This window comes from Triturus cristatus, chromosome 4_2 (assembly GCF_964204655.1).
Source record: "Triturus cristatus chromosome 4_2, aTriCri1.1, whole genome shotgun sequence".
Classification (NCBI taxonomy): Eukaryota; Metazoa; Chordata; class Amphibia; order Caudata; family Salamandridae; genus Triturus; species Triturus cristatus.
The window spans coordinates 73627913-73649879 of record NC_140586.1 but is presented as its reverse complement, the minus strand read 5'-3'; the positions used below and the strand labels follow the sequence as shown (position 1 = coordinate 73649879).

General features: G+C 44.6%; 1 protein-coding gene across 1 annotated transcript in view; it reads right to left on the bottom strand.

Moving 5' to 3' along the window:
- The window catches only part of CNN1 (calponin 1), a 169940-nt gene that overhangs the window by 34471 nt on the left and 113502 nt on the right, over positions 1 to 21967 (bottom strand). The window contains exon 2 of the mRNA XM_085600576.1: positions 2972 to 3093. Within this exon, the coding sequence (XP_085456702.1) occupies positions 2972 to 3093 (122 nt within the window). The remainder of the gene's footprint in view (positions 1 to 2971; positions 3094 to 21967) is intronic.

Here is a 21967-nt window from a genome sequence, read left to right as displayed (position 1 = left end):
TCAGAGGAAGGTTTCTGAACACTTCAGTATTAAGTTTATTAAGCAGCTGACCTATTAGAATGTTCAATGAGCACGAACCTCTGAGAAAGGTTACTTAGCACCTGATGCCCGAAAGAGATCAGTGAACACCCCGCACCAGAGAATTTACTGAACACCTATCTTCAGTCATAGTTTACTGAGCACCGATTTCAGAGAGTCTATTTAACCCCTGACCTTGAGTTTACTAAACACCCAGTTGCTGTGTGAATTTACTGACCACCTGACCTTCGAGACATGACTGAACCTCCAAGAGAGTTTACTAAAGAATGGCCCTCCAAGAGAGTTTACTCAGCACCCAACCTCCAAAAGAATTTAGTGAGCCCCACTTTTCTGTGAGAGATTACTAAGCACCAAGACATAACCACGTGATCTCCAGAAGTAGGTATTGACACCCGAACCTCCAAGAGTTTACTCGATGCAACCTTTGAGAGAGTTTACTCTCCAACTGGCCTCCCGGAGAAGTTACTGACCATCCAGTATCAAAGAGAGTTTACTGAGCCCAGCTTCAGTGAGAATTTACTGAACACTGGCCTTTTAAGAGTTTACTGAACACCTGGCGGAGTGTGGCTCAATGGTTAGAGCGGCAGACCCTGAAGCAGAGTTCTGGCCAAGGACCAGGGTTCGATTCCCGCCTCGGCGGGGCTCGGGCTCAATTTCCTCGGACCTGTCTATTCTAGCCTCGGTGCCTATTCTAATCACGGGCCCCGCGCTGCAACTCTGGGCAATAGCTTGCTTAGCCTCCACACCGGCCCCAACAGCGCTAAGGATGCCTGGCTTCACCCTGGGGGTGCCCAGGAGTGGACACTTCACAGGGAAAGCCAGGAGGGGTTCCACAGCGGTATGAGTATCAGCGCCAGGAAACCGCAAAGGCGACACCGCAAGGTGGCCGTCTGGTGACAGTGCGCTCTATAAGTACCTTGACATTTACATTTCTGGCTGACGTCTGAGAGGCACTGGACCCCCGAATTCTGGAAGAGTTTGCGAAATACCTGGCCTCCGAGAGTTAACTAAATTATCGTTATTTGACAGTTTGATGAACTCTTGCCTATTAGAGTTTACTTAAAAGCCGACATCAGAGACAGTTAATTGGAAATCCCATCGCAGAGTTTATTAAACACTTTATTTATGAGAGCCTATCTAAATACTCAACTTCCAGGGAATCAACTGAATATCCAGCTTCAGGGAGAGTTTACTGAACACCTGGTGTGAGGAACTTTACAGTACACCTGACTCCTGTCAGAGTTTACTGAACACCCGAAATCTGGGAGAGTTTGTAGGCAACCCACCCTGAGAAATTTTAATGAACACTCGACAGAGATCTTACTAAATAATCCGCGTCTGAGAGTGTTCTGAAAATCCAACTCCTGCGAGTTTGCTAAGCACCTCACTTCTGTGAGTTTACTGAACACTCTTCATGTGAGAGTTTATGAACAACCTCAGAGTTTACTGATAACCCACCGCTGAGAGTTTCTACACACCTCATAGAGCTCAATGAGCACCTGACTGAATCGAGTGAAAAACGAAAGCCACATACTCAGTGAGGCACAGAGAAACGCGGCCTCGGAGCTTCTCTGAAGGAAAGAAAGGCTTGCAGCAGCCTAGTAATGCCATTGGGAGGATGCATCAGCCCTGTCTCCTTGAATGAAGTAGTTAGCTCTGTTCCAGAGCAGCACACAATATCCTAAGGTGCCTCCTGCCATGTACAGATCACAGGGAAATGCTGCATGCTGTCCTCACTTCCAGCCCCTTCCTACTCCTGCCTAGACTCTACACAACTAACTCCTAACTGTCTCAGGTCAACCCACCCACTACCCTACTGCCTGCAAACTGATCAGCAACGATCCCTCCCAACAGACCCGCAAACCAAGACCACCCATCCCTCCTCGCCCCAACACACCCTTGGGCGGGGCCGGGAGAGATGGATAAAAGGACACATAGCAGCCTCTCCCAAAGACATTTAGGCCTTAATTGAATGTAATGCTGAAATGCACCACAACCGCCAGATGCTGTCAGTCAGTTGTTCTATACTGTTTTGGTTAATTTACAGAACATAACGAGAAAAAAACCATAAGACAAAGGAATACTATTGGCCATAGAATCGCACACGGACCCCGTATAGCATTGATATAGGCGTGCCCACATGTCACTTACATACGGAGTAATGACGGGCAGTCCACCTCTATAGACATGCCAGATACGCTGTATGAATACAAGGGGGGACGACCTGTTTTGTCACATGTGTTCCATAAATCTAAGTACATCAAAATGTAACAGCAATGGTCATGAACAAACTGCCCATACCGGGCAAGTATATTGTAATACACATTAAGGATATGTATGTATAATGGTCCTTTATACCAAATGTCAAGATTTTTTTGTTTTTAAATCCTAACTGCCCTGACTTATTTCACACTCTGGCGCACCAAAGTGTAGAAAATGTAGAGGTAAAAGATTCCTTAGACAGAGAAAGAGATCCGAGGGTGCCTAAAAATGGCAGTCGCTCCCTCCAGCTGACTGTCTTCCATGACAGGTTAACGGTGGCACAGCAAGGTTGCAGTAGGGGGCATAAGGGTGGCATTGCAGGTTGGTTCAGGAAAGTGAATTGACTGGCGGCCTTGGAGTACAGAAGTAGTGGCATCAATGGAGGTACTGAAAGCGAGTAGAAACGGTGGCAAAGTTCAAAGTGGGCTGGTGGAGTGTAACTAGCAAGACAAAGGCTAGCTAGTGATGCTAGGAGTAATAAAGAATGTATTGGAGAAAAGTGAGGTAATGAGGTAACGGGAAATATTAAGGTGTAGAGGATATATTTTTCTAATGAGGAGGAATTAAGTTGAGGAAGAGCTGTTAAAGCCAAGGGGTGGCATTGAGGTGATATTCATTGACAACGCCTACATACGCAGCAGAAACCACATAATATGCAGGCACTACTTACTGGCAGAGGATAACACCATCCTTGAGGCCCTCCATGAAGTTTGCCCCAATGTTACGCCCAGTTGTTTCTTCAATCCACTGCCTCAGTTCCAGCTCCTTCTGGGGGTTGTACTTCTGTGCTAGCTGTGAAAGACGGGAAAGGCAAAGGACATGCGTGAGCACACCAAATTCTTGTGGTCGGAGTGTTGTAGAAGACAGAAGTGATGGGTTTGGACTCAAACTTTATGTTTTATTGATTCATTTAGCAGTAACTATCAATTTTACCAATGAACATGTTATGATGTTACTTAAGTCAAAAATCAGTTGTACTGGTAAACATATGCCGCAAAGCTGTGGGATTGAGGTAGGGAGCCTGGACACTCGTTTATAGGAGAATGAAGTGACGAGACAAACATCTATTTTACATAAGACAGATATACTTCAGATTATCATAGGTTCTGGGTGAGGAGGAAGAGGCAGATTTAAAAACTGGATTACTGATCGACAACGTATTTCTCAATGTGGTCTTAAGAGAAGGAATGGTGGGACTGGCCTTCAGCTGTAGGCAGAGGGTGGCATTTCAGTGGCAAGGGCCTAGTAGGTATACTGGAAGTGGGGTTGTGTGCAGGGAGTTGGGGCAGACCCAGGAACTACTAACCTTCATGAGGCTTCTCAAGACCTGGCTATTCGAGCAGTAGCAGCGCCTTGAGACCCTCACAGGTGAGTAGTGCGCTCTACAAATGTTTTGATTGATTGAGAAGGTTGTGGACTACTTTGCAGACTACTGTAAGAAGCTTAAAATGGGTAATGCTGTTGTCTGAGCATCAACCAACTTTTAGACTATTGGAGAAGGTTGATATTTGGTAATGCATGGGCAAGAGTACTCATTGTGAAACTGATAACTTTGTGACACCATCAAGGAAGCTGTTGCATTAGTCCACCTTGGTCATAGATCATGCTTTCTAAAATGTTTTTTGAAGTATTGATTGGAAGGTAGGACTGTCTTTATATACTAAAGAGATATTTTCATGCAGCTTTATCTGTGTTCGAAATGAATGAGTCCAGCCTCATCTAGTAATGAAACAGTAACCCCAAAATTTGTGGCAGTGGAGGAGGGAGGGAGGATGTCATGTAGGATGTCGAGGAGAGGGGTTAAAAGATGAAGGTTAGTGCAGACAGGAAATAATTGGATTTCAGTTTTAGGGGCATTGAGCATGAGGGACTGTAAGACCATCAAGAGTCAGTTTGCTATAAAACGGATGGAAATCTGAGTGTAAAACTGAGTAGTGAGGAAAGGTCAAATAATGAAGATTTGGGAGTCTTCATCATGTAAATTGTAAGAAAAGCAGAACAAGGAAATGATCGCCCCCAGGATGGATGTATAAGGAGAAAATAGTAGGTAACAAAGACAAAGCTTTGTGAGGGAAAACACCTACATGAAGGGCACTGGGAGGATGACCACCTCACTCCATGTCATTACTGACAGTTTGCAAGACGGGCTCATGTTTGCCAGACTAATACATCCGGGGTTTTGAAGCCCTGGTTTGCTTCCATTGAACTAATTAGGCTGACACACCTAATAACGATTTGTAGGAGAAAGTTCAGAAGTGGAAAGACTATACGTGATGACACGTAGTGAGGTTGTCACCTTAGGAGTGGGCGTGGGCTAATGAGAACACCAAACCACTAGAGCAGTCTCTCCACAGCCAAGGGCGGTGAGTATGCGGGACAGGACCTGACACTGACAGCTGTGAGGGGTGCATACATTTTAAAGACCAAGTAGAATTAGAATGGAAGTCAGTTGTCTTCAAGAAGTTGTGGATTTGATGGTGCAAGTCAGCACTGTTTCAGTGGCGTGGGCACCAATGAATCCTGAGTGAAGGCGAGCAAGTAGGATAGCCACTGAGTGCACCTTTTGTTTAAAGGCTGCTGGGGGAAGGCATTAATTGGCAGGGGGAGGGTCAATTGTTGACTTTTTTTCATAAGAGGCAGTATTGCCGTGGATTTAAAGTAGTGCTGATAAATGTTAGTGGAAAGGTGAGAAGTAAAAGGTTGTATAATGAGGAGAGTGAGGTGAGGGAGCTACAAAGCAGAGACTGTGATGGAACAGTTAAGTATCAGAGGGATCTTGTCTTGAAAATGATGGACTGCCAAATTTATTCATGGCAGTGTTAGACTTCCAGGTAATGTGATGACTTCACATTTTTGTCATGGGATTTTTATACCTTCTTTTTCACGTTTAACAGTAGCTCTGTAGAGAGCTAAAGCTTGTTCTAAATTGATATGTACTCTAAACTTAGACTTTGTGTCACCCAGACTTTCCTGACACACAAAACAGCTCTTTATAAAACACACCCACCCATCAGGTCTAATCCCAATCGTCAAATCCCCACTCCCATCTCTCCTTCCACCATCACACCCTATTCACGTCTCCTGCCGATTCTGGCTTCTTCTCTATTGCGTGGTCATCAGTCCTTCACCCTGTTCAAGCCTCTCTCCTTCTCAATCAAAGCCTATCTTGATCGTTCCTCCATCATCCATCTCCCTCTTCGTTCCAATCACACACTAATCTATTCTTTTACTGCCCCACTCCCCCAAGGCAGATCCTCCATTACCGTTGCACGCCGTCTGGTCTTTCCCTTACTCCCCTTAACCGCTCTCTCCTTCCTCGTCATGTACCCAGCAGATCTGCCCCTCGCTAAATCCCCTCTGGCTGCCCTCTCCTTCCCATTACACAACCGTCAGGGCTATCCTCTTTGTGCTTATCCCCCTGTGTTTCACCATCACAGCCACCAGCCCTTCCCATCACTCACATCAGATCTCTCCATCGCCACATCATTCTTCCTTCTCCCGTCACTACAACCACCCTCCCCTCCCTTCTTTTCACATCACATACATGCACTCTTCCTTCACTTCATTTCCCCTTCACCATGACACCCAGACACCAGCTGTTTCCCCTTCTCACCTTTCCTTCCCTACCTCACACATCATCTCATCTTTTCCTCTCCTCCCTGTCAGAGACCAGCTTTCCTTTTTCACCCTTGTCTTCTCGTTCCTGAAATATGATGCAGTGTCAGACACATGATCTGTCACTGGAATGCACTGACCCGTCCTAAACTGTGTAATGTTTAGCTGCAGCCAGAAACTCTGAGCCTGCTCGCCAGATTTGCTATAAAAGGGCAGACTGGGAGGCTTGAAGCAGCTATTGTTTATGGGATACAGAGCCGTCGTTCCCTTCGAATTCTCTTTCGGCGACTCCTGTGCAGACATCACTTTTAGTCCCAAGAGTCTCCTATGCAACCGTCACTGCCAGCCCAGAGTGTCTCCCATGCACACACCACTGCCAGTTGAGTGTCTCCTATGCAACCATCACTGCCAGCCCAGTGTCTCCCATGCACACACCACTGCCAGTTGAGTGTCTCCTATGCAACCATCACTGCCAGCCCAGTGTCTCCCATGCACATACCACTACACGCCCAGAGTGTATTCCATGCACCTACCACTGCCAGATAAGTATCTCCCATGCACACCCCAATACCTGCCCAGAGTGCCTCCCATGCACACACCACTGTCAACCCAGAGTGTCTCCCACGCACACACAAATGCCAGCAGTGTTTCCCGTGCACCCGCCAATGCCAGACCAGTGTCTCCCATGCATCCACCACTACAAGCCCAGTGTCTCTCATGCACACATCACTGCCAGCAGACTGTCTCTCATGCACACATCACTGCCAGAAGACTGTCTCTCATGCACACAGCACTGCCAGCCCAGTGTCTCCCATGCACACATCACTGCCAGTAGACTCTCTCATGCATCCACGACTTCCACCACTGCCAGCCCAGTGTCTCCCATGCACACACCACTGCCAGTTGAGTGTCTCCTATGCAACCATCACTGCCAGCCCAATGTCTCCCATGCACATACCACTACACGCCCAGAGTGTATTCCATGCACCTACCACTGCCAGATAAGTATCTCCCATGCACACCCCAATACCTGCCCAGAGTGCCTCCCATGCACACACCACTGTCAACCCAGAGTGTCTCCCACGCACACACAAATGCCAGCAATGTTTCCCGTGCACCCGCCAATGCCAGACCAGTATCTCCCATACATCCACCACTACAAGCCCAGTGTCTCTCATGCACACATCACTGCCAGCAGACTGTCTCTCATGCACACATCACTGCCAGAAGACTGTCTCTCATGCACACAGCACTGCCAGCCCAGTGTCTCCCATGCACACATCACTGCCAGTAGACTCTCTCATGCATCCACGACTTCCACCACTGCCAGACCAGTGTCTCCCATGCATCCACTACTACAAGCCCAGTGTCTCCCATGCACGCATCACTACCATCCCATAGTGTCTCCCATGCACACACGACTGCTAGCAGAGTGTCTCTCATGAACCCATCACTACCAGCCCGAGTGTCTCCCATGCACACAGCACTTCCATCCCGAGTGTCTCGCATGCACTCACCACTGCCAGCCCATTGTTTCCTGTGCACCCACCAATGCCAGCTGACTGTCTTCCATGCACAAATCACTGTCACTTGACTGTCTCCCATGCACACACCACCACTACCAGCCCAGAGCGTCTTCCATCCACCTGCCACTGCCAGTCGACTGTCTCTCATACACACCCCACTACCTGCCCAGAGTGCCTCCAATGCATCCACCACTACAAGCCGAGTGTCTCCCATGCACGCATCACTACCAGCCCAGAGCGTCTCCCATGCACCCACCACTGCCAGCCCAGTTTCTCTCATGCACACCTGACTACCTGCCAAGAGTGTCTCCCATTCACCCACCACCGCATGCCAAGTATCTCTCATGCACACCCCACTTCCTGCCCAGTGATCTCCATGTACACACCACTGCCAGCCTAGTGTCTCTCATGCACTCCATTACCAGCCCAGAGTGTCTCCTATGCACCAACCACTGCAAGTCGAGTGTCTCCTATACACACACCACTGCCAGCCCAAAGTGTCTCACATGCACACAGCATTGTCTGCCCATAGTGGCTCCCATGCGCTCATGACTACCAGTCCAGCGTCCAGCGTCTTCCATGCACACACCACTGCAAAACGAGTGTCTCTCATGCACACCCCAACTACCTGCCCAGAGTTTCTCACATACACACAACACTGCTAGCCGAGTGTCGCTCGTGTACACCCCATTGTCTGTTCAGAGTGTCTCCCATGCACACACCATTGCCAGCCAGGAGTATCTCAGATGCACCCACCACTACCTACCCAGAGTGTCTCCTATGCACCCAACGCTGCCAATCTGGAGTATCTCTTATGCACACCCCACTACCTGCCTCAAGTGTCTCCCATGCACCCACCCCTTCCAGTCCAGAGTGTCTCCCACTCACCCACCACTACCAGCCGAGTTTCTCTCATGCAGAACCCACTACCTGCCCAGAGTGTCTCCCCTACACATACCAGTACCAACCCAGAGTGTCTCAATGCACACACTGCCAGCCCAGAGTGTCTCCCATGCACACACCACTGACATCCCAGAGTGTATTCCATGCACCAAGCACTACCAGTACAGAGTGTCTCCTGTGCACACCCCACTACCAGCTCAGTCTCCTCCATGCACACACCACTGCCAGTCCCTGAGTGTCTCCCATGCACACACCACTGTCAGCCCAAAGCGTCTCCCATGCACCAATAACTGCAATCCGAGTGTCTCTCATGCATCCACCACTGCCACCCCTGGGTGTCTCTCGTTCACCCACCACTGCCATCTTAGTGTTTCCCAGGAATCCACCACTGCCCATGCACCCATCACTGCAAGCCGAGTGTCTCCCATGCATCCACTACGGTCAGTCGAGTGTGTTTCATGCACACCCCATTATCTGTCCAAAGTGTCTCCCATGTACCCACCACTGCAAGCTGTCTCTCATGCATACCCCACTATCTGCCCAGAGTGTCTCCCAAAGCACACACCACTGGTAGCCGAGTGTCTCTAATGCACCCACCACTACCAACCCAGAGTGTCTCCCAAAGCACACACCACGGCTAGCCGAGTGTCTCTAATGCACAACCCACTACCTGCCCAGAGTGACTCCCAAAGCACACACCACTGCTAGCCGAGTGTCTCTAATGCACACCCAATTGTCTGTCCAGAGTGCCTCCCAAGCACCCACCATTGCCAGTCCGGAGTTTCTCAGATGCACCCACCACTACCAACCCAGAGTGTCTCCCATGCACCCACCGCTGCCAGCCGAGTGTCACTAAGTGACATTCATGAATACATCGCTTTCACCCATCAGTGCGTCACTCACATGCTGAGATTCTCACAGCAAGGTTTAGATGTTATTGTTTGAGTACTTAAAATCATTACAAAGGTTGGATATTGCGCAAGTACACAGTTACCATATATATTACATACGAAAAGGACTTGTTAGGGTCTGAATTACGTTAAAAGAGATTAAAAAGTGTCTCAGCTGCAGTCATGAATGTAACAAATATAAATTTCTACTGGAGATTCGCACATACAGGCATTAGTGCCTAACAGCCTGTGTGGATGTTTAACGCAATGAAGAGCTGTTTTAGCAGTGACCTTTGTAACTGTTTTATTTTGGGACAAGGGCAAAGGTTATGCCAGTTGACCCCACATGGTAACCCCATAACCTGCAGCTTTTGCCAGAGTCTTGGACAATCAATGGAGGAGCTTGTTCTTTACAAAGACACATGCCAAAATGATACTGGAGTCTTTTTGATTTTACTTTAAGGAAATCGGTTGCCGCAGGTACTCTTGCTCAAAACTGCTCGTGTAAGAATTAATAACGGTCCAGGCATGTGAACATCTGCTGAAAGTGTTCTTATCCATCGCCCTAGATACCGTTAGTATAGCTTTGTTTGCTAGGATTTTTTCTTCAAAATATGATTTATGCTTGACGGGCATGCTTTTTCTAGGTCAAGTGTTTTTATAGCGGCTCATAAGAGATCCAGCCACAGGTGTTTAGCCAAAGAAGCCTTCAAATGTCGTGCTTAATTTGATCAGGTGGTTGCATGTGGGGCCCACCAGCACTCGTTTTTTGGGCACTGGCTCTTATTTTTCCTCATTGGACATTTCCCAAGAGAGGGAAAGAGAAAAACAAACGAAGGGGAAAGAAGGAGAAAGTGAAAGCCGTCACACAGGTGGAAAGCAGGAACCTGCAGGAGTGAGAACTGCATAGAAGGGAGAGTTTGGGTAGTTGAATAAAGAGGCATGATGTGGATTCAAGACAATGCAGGCCTGGTATTAGGTGCGCTTGCTGCTTCTGACCAGTGCTTTGGGCTCCGGCATTTATTCTTCTACGAATATAGCACTGTTTGTATTAATTTCATGCCAAAGTTAGAAACGGAGCACCTGATTCTCAAACTGAACTTTGTAGTACATTTTGCCGTAGTACAAACCATACTACAAAATGCAGTTCACAAACTAAGTGTGGAGTTTTACGACTCCACGCTCCCTGTACTTATGTGTGCAGCATTCTCCTCCTCGACTATGGAGTGTCCAGAGAACTTCTCCGCACACATAAATGTACGGAGTGTGCAGTCAAAACTGTGCACGTAGTTTGTGAATGTGTGAAATGAGTAAACTAAATATAAAGTGTAAGTTTACCTTTGAGAATCAGGCCCTGAGTTAAATTTCAGAGCTTGATGTTTTATTTTTCCAGTATTGGATCTTTCATAGATTTACATGCTTGAATCATTCCGCATCATTAAAGTGGGAGTCCCAAGGTACTATAATAAAGCAATGTGTACTACTACAATAGATAGAATGGCAAAGAACCATAGGCTTTATAGCCTATCCATGTCCTTTTTTATAAAGGACCAAATTACAAACTTTAGCCAATCAGGTGACAGCACCCTCTAGAATATTCCCAAGAGAGGCTGAATCCCTCGATTTTCTACTGCATGTCGTGTGACGGGCGTCTACTCGAGCTCTTCTCAATCTACTATTTTCTCTCAGCTCTTCAGAAGAATTTTTCGTCCAGACTATTACGTAATTCTGCTACCTACATATTCTGACTGGACAGCATGTCCCAACTCACCAAAAACAGGATTATTCAGATCCTGTGATACTTGTGGGAAAAAGAGGCTGCATTTGGACCCACTTAAGGAATGTATATATTGCCTCCATCCGGAACATAAGGTGAGAGACTGCAAAATCTGTTGCACTTTTCTCAGAAACCTTGAAAGTTAGAGAAGGCAAACTTTTACTGGGGCTCCAAAAGTTAAATACAAAGGAGTACTCTTTATCTGAGGAGGATAGTGATCAGACTTCACAGACTTCAACATCCCTCAAGAGAGACAGATTGAAGGAAAAAGTCTCTTCAGAGCCACCTTCAAAGGCAATACAAAAGGCTAAAAATACCCTTCTGAGCATGTAAAGAGGCATGAGGACCGTCCTTCTTCCTCAAAAAAGGAAAAGATTGCCTCAGAAACAGTTAATTCCAAACCTAGCACTCCTTCCCTCAAAGAACATCCCAAACATGCTTCACAGTCTTTACTGTCGACGACGAAATCCTTGAAGAAAGCATCAAGCACCACATTTGCATTCTTGTCATTGACAGCGCTGTCGATGACTACTTCGTCAACGACAGCGTCTATGATAACGATGACGACATCAATGTCAAATGTTTACCACAGCATCCTCTCATATGATCGTCTCCTCTTCAAGTTTGTCATCAATGACGATTATAATAGCGAGAAAACTAAAGCGATCATCAATGAAGATTCCTCCTCTAATGCCCCTCCTCAAGATACCTTTGATGATGAAGTTCCTTGCCTGTGCAATTCCATTTGACTCTGATGCCGCAATCGAGAATGATTGTCAAAAAACAATGGCTCCTGTGGACACTTAATGAAGTAATCTCAGTGTATATATGCACAATGGCAATGCAATGGGTTATAGTGATGTTGGAAAGAGAAGGAATCGAATACACCTCAGGTTTGTGTTTAACTCACAATTATTTATATGTTCCTTGAAACAAAAAATTCATACATGGTAATATATTTGAACATTTAGTTCTTGCTGGGTGGTGTCCCAGTGAAAAACTGAACTTAGAAAATTAGTGACATATGTGTGACATATATACAAGGTTTCCTATGCTTCATATAAACAACCATTAACAGATATATATTCTCAGTGAACAGCGCTTAATACAATGATTAGCGCTGGTATAGGATGGTTCGTTTATGAAAACTGTTGACGGCGTTTCGGCCCTGTGTGCACTGTAGGGTCTCTGCAGGACCTATGATTGTAGGGACACCTGAAGGGTAATAGCCCAGCTCGTGTGGAGGGTGTGGCACCGTGAATCAGATAAGAAAAAAGGTACTCACATGGGTCCCAGCCGCGAGCCCATGTGTGAGGTGAGTGATGAGCTGGCAATTTAGGGAATGGGCACAACTTGAAAAATCCACGTAATACGGATGATGGCACGGTCAATGCGCTGTCCAGGCTAATAGTCTAGTATGGAGTCTTAGCGCAATATGGAAGCAGGCTTCTTCCTTCTAGCGTCAGTCACGATAAAGCCATAAATATCTCTTAGAGAGAGTGAATGGTCTCCCAATGCGGTATCTCTTTAGTAGATTTAATCGGCAGAGCAGACTAAATTGCCAGCTCATCACTCACCTCACAATGCTGATCATTGTATTAAGCGTTGTTCACTGAGAATATATATCTGTTAATAGTAGTTTATATGAAGCATAGGAAAATCTTGTTTATATGTCACACATATGTCACTAATTTTCTAGGTTCCGTTTTTCACTGGGACACCACCCAGCAAGAACTAAATGTTCAAATGTATTACCATGTATGAATTTTTTGTTTCAAGGATTATATAAATAATTGTGAGTTAAATACAAACCTGAGGTGTATTCGATTCCTTCTCTTTCCAACATCACTATAACCCATTGCATTGCCATTGTGCATATATACACTAATATTACTTCATTAAGTGTCCACAGGAGCCATTGTTTTTTGACAATAAGTTTATTACCCTGGTTCCGAGTGAGTAGGGTTCCCTTGTTCTTGTCTTATTAGCAATTGAGAATGATGCCATCGACGATGGTCTCATCAACGATCATACCATTGACGATCGGTATCCACTATGATATTGTTGACGATGGTACCATCAACGAGGGAGTCCATGGCAATGATAGTGTCAACGAGGAAACCATCAGCTATGGACCAGTCAACTTCATCAACAGCAAATACTGCTTTAAAGCCTGTATTTCCTCCATTGTCTTTAATCCCTATAGGGAATACATCTTCTGCAGACACAATTTCTCCAGCCCACACCTCTCCAAGTAAAGTGTTTCCCTACCCACCTGCACACCTTTTAAATGAGGATGACGACTCCGATGATGGCTCGTAGCCCATGCCAGCTGCATGTGAAATGCCAAGACATCGAAGATGATGACGAGCAGAATCATGATGAGCACTACTACTCTTTTAGAGAACACTCAGAGCAATATCAAGATGAGTATTCAATGTAAGACCAGCACAAGCATTCCATTCAAATGCCTGTGTCTGGTGAGCAATATACAAAGTATGCTTCAAGACCATTACCCCAAGTTTCCACCATCAGCACCTGAGACTCGTATGCCACAAACACCAAAGCCTGTGCCTTTCTTTTACAAACACCGACCCACAGCCCTCACTATTGCTTGATGAGCAATCGTCACTCCTCTACCAATGTTAGCAGATACCCTGGCTGTCTCCTCAGCTGGTGATGCTCCTTCTATTGAAGAAGACAGAGAAGGGGGTGAAATAAGAAATAATGCCTCAATTTCCAATGAGTGGGACGACTAGCTCATCCCAATTTCATCCCCATCAGCAGCTGCACTAGTAGACTCTCCGCCAGAGGACATTGTCGCCTTCCCTAATAAGAGGGCAGCCAAAAGGTTTGAACTTCAGATTGTTTCTACTGTGATTTTAAAAAGCCTACCAAAAAATCTGTGAGGGCTATCCTATTATTGATTTTATTTGGCAAGAAAGTCTGAAAGCCATTAAAAAACCCAGCTACAGTTTCAGCAGTCATCCCAAGATTGGACAAAAAGTAAAAAGCACCATATGACTCTCCAACTTGTCTGATTGGGTAGCCGAAACCAGACTCAGTGGTATACCAAGCGGCTCAACGTCACTGTAAGAATCCGTCCACCCCAATTTCCACTCTTCTGGACAGGGATGATCGTAGGCTTAACAATATCGGGAAGAGATTCTCTTCCATGGCAGCCGCAACAGTTAGAGTGTCAAACTACCTTGCTATGTTAGGGCGTTATGACCACCAAATGTGGTCGGATATTTCCACTTACATCGACTTTCTACCAGAAGAAGCCAGACTGGAAGCTTGTAAAATTCTGAAAGAGGTTGAAAGAATATCAGCAGAAATAATTGACTGCACCACTGATGTCTCCACTACTGGATTCAGGCAGCTTGCAGGTGCCGCTGTTCTCCGCAGACAAGGATGGTTAAAATTCACTTCCTTCTCCCCAGAGATAGAAAGTAAAATATTAGATATGCCCTTTGACGGCGAATTGCTGTTTAGAAAACATGTGGATGATGCCCTTCAGTCCATCAAAGCTGACACGGAAACGGTCAAGTCCCTGGGGACTCTACAATTTAGAAAGCAACCCTTTTGGGGAGCCAGAGGCAGAAGACTTTACTCCTTTAGAGGTGGTTACCAACCCTAAAGGCAACAATATCAGCCTGGCCAGACACAGTACCATCCCCAGTTTTCACAACAGTAACAAAATAGACAACTGCCAGCGGCTGCACATAAACATTTAACCAGAGGAAAGTTATCTGCCCGAGGTAGGGATTCTAACAGTGACCACAACTTAGTGCCGACTACCCCCAACTCATCACCAACCTCTTTTGAAGGTCAAAATTCAAATCATCTTCATCAGTGGTCCAGGATAATATCCGTCAAGTGAGTTTCTCGATGTGATCTCCTGAGGACACATCCTCAAGTTCATCCAAAAAGCCCCAAACACCCCACCAACAGGACCCCCCCCCACACACACTTAAACAGCTCCTAAGTCAGATATTCATGATGCTGTAGAAAGGAGTGATAGAAGTAGTTCCAAAATTATAGAAAAGAATAGACTTCTACTTTTGTTTCTTTCTTTTCAGGAAAACCTGTAGAGATTGGTGTCCTATTCTCGACCTTCGGAAGTCAAACACATTTCTAAAGACACAATCTTTCCGAATGGTGATGATCCAGGATATATTCCACCTTCTCAACAAAGGAGATCATAAGATGGCCCTTGACCTCCAAGACACATACTTCCATGTACCCGATCCACCCAAAACACTGCAAATTACTGCCCTTCATGGTAACGGGCACCCACTTCCAATTCAAAGTCTTCCATTCAGATTAAAATCAGCACCATTAATTTTCACCAAGATGCTGGCCCCAGTGGCAGCCCATACTTGGAGGACTGACTCATAAAAGTTCCCACACATCAACAAGCAGCAACAGCCACGTCCACATGCCTCTCATTGTTCACGAGACTAGGTCTCACAGTCAACCATCAGAAATCTCCCTTAAATCCCACAACAATGCTCACATTCTTGGGAACATTTCTCAACGCTGTGCAAAACAAAGCCTTTTCCCCCAAGACAGGCAAATAAAGATTTAACAACTAGCACACAGATTGTACATAAAAAAGTCAGTTTCTGTCCGGATCTACAAATTGTTCCTTGGAATGATTTCTTTCTGCATCCTTCTTATTCTGAATTGCGATCTACTGATGCTTCCACTTCAAGAGGAATTGGACAAACAATGGTTCCAGGCACAGGTGTCCTTCAACACTGTCATTCAAATAACTCCAGCAATGAGGAAAGCCATGACTTGGTGGACAAAACCATCAAACCTGTACGAAGGTCTATCATACCTGGCTCAAATTCTCGAGTATGTCATAACAACTGATGCCTCCCTGGAAGGTTAGGGTGATCAACTCCAAGGCTTACAAATAAACAGAAAATGGAGTCCAGGTGAAACAAAGATGCACATAAGTCTGCTGGAGTTCAAGACTTTCCCCTAAGCTTTAATATCTTTTCTCCCCAAGATAGCACAGTCATCGGTGCTTATACGCACAGTCAATAACACCAGTATTTTTTATCTCAACAAGTAGAGAGGAACACATTGGCCAGCACTATCTCTTCAGGTGTAAAACATCTGGAACTGGGCTCTTCAACATCAGATAACACTCAAAGCAGAACATGTGTCAGGAGTTTCCATTATCCTCGCAGACTTGCTAAGCAGGGCCAATATTCCTTTGCCACACATGGGAGCTCGACCAGTGCATTTTGGACAACCTTTTCTACCGCTGGAGCAAGCCGAACGTAGATTTGTTTGTGACTAAGGAGAACAGGAAATGCCAATTCTTTGTAAGTTGGCATCCCCAAGAGGGGCTTGGGGAATGCAATTTCAATGAGATGGTCAGGAATCTATGCTTACACTTTTCACACGATCCTATTTGTCCCAAGGGTGCTCAACAAGCTGAAGAGAGAGCCTTGCGGACTTCTCATTGCTCCCAAGTGGTCCAGACAATTCTGGTTCACGGAGCTCCTGCTGCTGTTGGAACAACCCCACATACAGCTCAAACCGATACCAATTCTGCTGACCATGAACCAAGGCCAGGTCCGTAATCCTAACCCGACATTGCAACATTTATCGGCCTAGGTCCTAAATTCAATGAGTATGTCATGTTAGATATTCCTTTAGACTGCAGGGAAATCCATGCCAAAGCAGGGGTGGACACCACAAACAGAACTTATAAACTCAAGTGGAAACGCATCTAGTGCCTGATTCTAAGGTCCACCCTCTCACAACACCGCCGAGCAAATTCTCCCATTGATACTTCACCTGGCATGATCTGGCTCGACTTATTCTTCCATGCGAATGCACCTGGCAGCAATTTCCATGTTTAGACAATCCAGTAATGCACATTCTTCATGGTCTAGTCAAATTGTAAAACAGTTCCTCAAGTGGCCTATTCTGGACATTTCCTCCAGTAAAAAAACATATGCCATTGTGGTACCTGAATGTAGTGCTGGGACAGCTCATAAAAACACCATTTAAGCCCATTCTCAAAGCAGAATTGAAATACCTTAATTGGAAAACTGCCCTTCTTGTGGCTCTCACATCTGCCAAAAGAGTAAGTGACATTCAGGCTCTTACCATTAAGGAACCTTTCCTTCAGTTCAAGTCTGACGTGTAATATTTCAGACCAATCCAAAGTTTATCCCCAAAGTACCTTCAGACTTCCACTTAAATGAGCCAGTGATTCTACGGACATTCTTCTCAAATCCACAAAAATTTCTACATTCCCTACATGTCAAACGAAGTCTCAAATTTTATTTACAAAGGACCCCTCAAATCTGCAAAGCGTATCAGGTATTTGTGGCAAACGGTGGTCTCAGAAAAGGTTTTCCAGTCTACAGCTCTCTTTGCTCATGTACCCATCCACCGCATCTGCCTTGCAGCAACATTGTTCAACAGACAAATCTTTACTAAGTATTATTGCCTTGATGATACTAATAAGACTGATGCTGCTGTGGGACAAGCAGTATTGCGACATCTGTTTCAATAAGGTGAGCCTTTCATGCCTTTCTTTCCCACCGTCTGCTATGTATGATAATATTATTCTTGGCTTGGTTTCCTGCTTACTATTCTGATTCAAGCATGTGAATCTACGAAAGAGCCAACACTGGAGAAGAACATTAGTTACTTACTTGTAACTCTTGTTCTCCAGTATTGGTATCTTTCATAGATTCCCTTGTGACCCACCCTCCTCCTCTGACAGGCTCCCCTTGTTATCTAAATGTTAAAATATTACACTTGTGCGTGAAAATCTGATAGATTCAGCCTCTCTTGGGAGTATTTTAGAGGGCGCTGTCACCTGATTGGCTAAAGTTTGTAGTTTGGTCCTTTTTACAAAAAGGACATAGATAGGGTATAAAACCTATGGTTCATTGTCATTCCACACATTGCTTTATTATAATACCGTGGGACTCCCACTTCGACGACGGGGAATGATTCAAGCATGTGAATCTATGAAAGATACCAATACTAGAGAATTGCAGTTACAGGTAAGTAATTAATTTTCTTATGCATTATTTTTACATTCAATGACAGCCTCTCAAGAATTTGGTTACACAAGCAAAACTGAAACCTGATTTGAGCTTGTGAGGATTTGGCAGAAAACAGAATACTCTCCTGTAAATTTTACAAATTAGTGCATTTATCGATGCGTTTTTTCCATGTATGTATCACTCACATTCACACCCACGCACAAATTAGTCTCAGAACTTCATTTCCTACATGCACACACCCTCTCAGCCTGTCTTTTTTTTATTCACTCATCAATCCGAGCTCATTCATGCCTACCTTACTCCTAGTCTTCTATTTCTCTATTGCACACATCACTCTCAGTTGTGCACATGCACACAGATCTATCTGTCCTGGGTGCACCCCAAGTGCACACCAGTCCCGTTCCATGGTATTCCCCGCGTATATATCTCTTCCGATCCTCCGTTCCTTGGGGGTCTCACTTCCATGTGCACAGCATTACCAGCCCTGTTTCCTGATGTACTAGACCTCTCCTCTCCCGTTTCTTCCTACTTCTCACTGCCACTGCTGTCATTTAAGCAAAGTACACATTCCAGTGGCCACTTTATCACTCCTCCTGTGAAGTAGAACTTTCCCAATTCTACTGGGACACCCTCTGCCTATTGAAATCCACCTAAGTTGATAGAACAATTGGAGCTCCTTCACGCCTAACTGCCAAAATCCTTCAAGCTCAATACCATGGCAATACACTGCTGAGCAATTGGTCTAGAAGGGAGCATGGGGTGAGGGCGAACCCTGTTTGATGGAGGTGATGAAGGTGGGGAGGGGGCTCCAGCTCTGGCTGCCACCCTCCGTACTACATTTACCCATTCTATGTGCCACCTCCCAAGGTTCTGGAGGATTGTTTCCTTATTGAGATAATGCCACGAAGACATGGCATCATGGCCTACAATACCTCATAAGGATGCTGCTCATCCCTTTCATTCTTTTGCAACGATGCATTCTCACCATGAACTGTTAATAACACACTTACCAACCCTAATACTTTTTCAAGTATTTAGCTCCGAATTATGATGATTTTCTTATATTTATTGATTTATTGATGAAAACCTTGATGTCGAACTAGTGTAACAGGTAAGTAACTTTTTCATATAACAGTGGATCACAACAAAATGAATGAAAGTTAGCCGGATACTTAAGGTAGTAATCAACTCAAACAGCAATACTTGAAAAGGGATGGCGAAACTGACATATCTGCGGCATTGTTAATAATAATAAAAAGCAGGCATGAGTGTTTAGGTGGGTGATAGTTGAGGTTGAAAATGAATTGTTTTATGTAACAATGGCAGGTTTTTATTTTCCGACAATGGTAGCAGCAACTAGCTTTGAAGAAAGGTCCATGGAATTTCCTCGTACACTAAGCCGGTTTACTTTGAAGACGTCTTAAATGATGCAATGTATTTAAGAAAGTATAAGACCTTAAGATACGCAGATGATAAATGTTTTCCAATGTTTACTATTTATAAAAAACATTAGAAACACTATAATTACTACTCACAGGTTAAAGGAGCTGAGGAGATCACACAATCCAAATTCAAGAGAGTTAATTTTCTGTTAATTTCTGCACAAATTGTATTTGCCAACCAAATATTGGTTTGAGGTTTAATAGAACATAAACACCGAAGCAGATCAGAAATATTACCAATTATACTTTCAAACCTCAATGTAATTCGTGTAATTATAGAACTAGAGATGCAACTCCGAGATAGCATGGGGCAGAGCCTTTTTGTAAGACAATGAATTCCTGGTCTATCTAACTGTATATAATATACATATTAAACATACAACAGAAATTCCCCTGATCTAAACGGATATTGGGATTTGTTTAACGCATGCAGTTACTAGAATAGAGGCCAAGTAACAAGCTAATCATTGAACTTCATGCAGTATTTAAATTTACAAGATTTGCAGTAATGGAAGCCGAAATAAAGAATTCAGAACATAGTATTGGGAATATTTGTAGTGTTGATTTGGTGCAATTCTTGAAAGTCCAAATGGAGTTAGAAAAAAAAACATAAGAACACAGTGACAGACTTGAAGAAAAAGTTCAGGAAAATATTAGCAGACTAAGAATTATTCTCCACAAATTCATTAACAAGGGGCCAATGGCAGCTAACGTGGCCAAAACGTGTGGAAATATGATCATCAAAGAAATTACAGATCTGGCAAAAGACCCAAGATGACAGAGACATGATGGTATTATTTGTTAAATATTATAGCAAGAAGACTTTGTGATAGGCAGAGATTTGCTTTAGCAAACATGCATGCTAGGTTTTATGATCTGTGTAGTAACCAGTGAGAAGGTTCAGCTAGTGCATAATTTGAGCTGGTGGTTGCAGGTGAGGCCTACAGGCACTTACTTTTTCTTGTCGAATTTTGACCCAGAGCAAGATAGAGAAAATCTCAACAGATTGAAAAAAGAAGAAAGAGAAAGACAGCAAAACAGTGTCAAGGAAAGAAGGTAGGGATAAAAATGAGCCCAAAAGAGTCATATAGGTGGAATCAAGACTGACATTCAGTAGCGTGGGCTGCGGACTTCTGCGCAAAACGTTAGCCCTAGCACTTAAGGCCAGATGTACTAAGGCTTTTATTGCTCACAAAGCACCTGATTTGCAAAATCAGACTGTTTGCAACCACAAACTAGCCTTTAGGTATGTACCAAACACAAATTGCAATTCAGCAACACGTTACCTGATCGCATTTTAGGTTTGTGACAACATACCGAATTGGAGTTTAGAAGGGGCCTGTTTAGGGCATCCCTTCCAAATAGTGATTTGGAATAGGGTGTATTAATATTTTTGGACTGAATTCCGGTCACAATATGTTAACATTCTTTACAGACTCCACAAAAATAGTGATAACCCATTTGCAAATGGGAAGGGATCCCCAAAGAACCCCTTCCTCTTTGTGAATTTTAACAATAACATTTTTAAAGCGTAGGCAGTGGTCCCATGGACTACTGCTTAGTCTTAAACATATTTATTGAACATTTTTAAGGAACACACGCTGCATTAAAAAAAAAAAAATAGCTTTATTTAACAGTAGCCAGACATGGTCATCTGCTAACCCAGCAGGCCACCATCCCTGTGATGCCAGCGAATCTTAGTGGGTCACAGTTTACGACCTGCCTCGTTACTATTTTATGAGGTGGATCGAATTGTGACCCGCTACGATTCAGTATTTTGCAAACCAACCTAGTGGTTGCAAATTGCCACCAGTATCTTTCTACCAGTGTTTAGTACATGTGGCCCATATTAATTTACAAAATATTCACTGGGTTTGACTCAGTGCCGTCAACACAGAAACTGATAATCTGTTTGAAAAGTTGAGTGGAGTTTCCTCTGGAAGAAACTTTTCAACCGTAGTCAAAAGCCCATATGAAATACCAGGCGCACAGACATTGTAAATAGTCTTCCACAATATGAGGCCCAAGGCACGGATACCCACTATGCTCGCCTTTGTTTGCTTCTTTTAATAGACGTTTCTGAAGCATTTTTTTTTCCTCAATTGAGAGCTCTGAAGGCTGCTGATCTAATAGTTTATAATAATTTTGATTGCGAATATGTAATTTTCTTTATATTAATAGCCAGATTTTCATGTCCATGTGGATACCAGCAGCGGATCCTCCACTATGGCGAGGAGCGTCACTCCCCACCCCCTCCCTCCAGCACCCTCAAAAACGGGGAAAATAAAACAATAAGAAAACAAGTTTAAAACCTGTTCTATTATCGTTTTATCTTTCTTCTACCTGACTGTGTGCCGAGTCTTGGGGGCTGGGCCAGGAGGGTAACAGTACTAGAGTGTGAGTGGTGGACACTGTTATCTGTGCTCATGACTGTTTGGCCGCCGTCTCAGGCCGGCCAAACCGT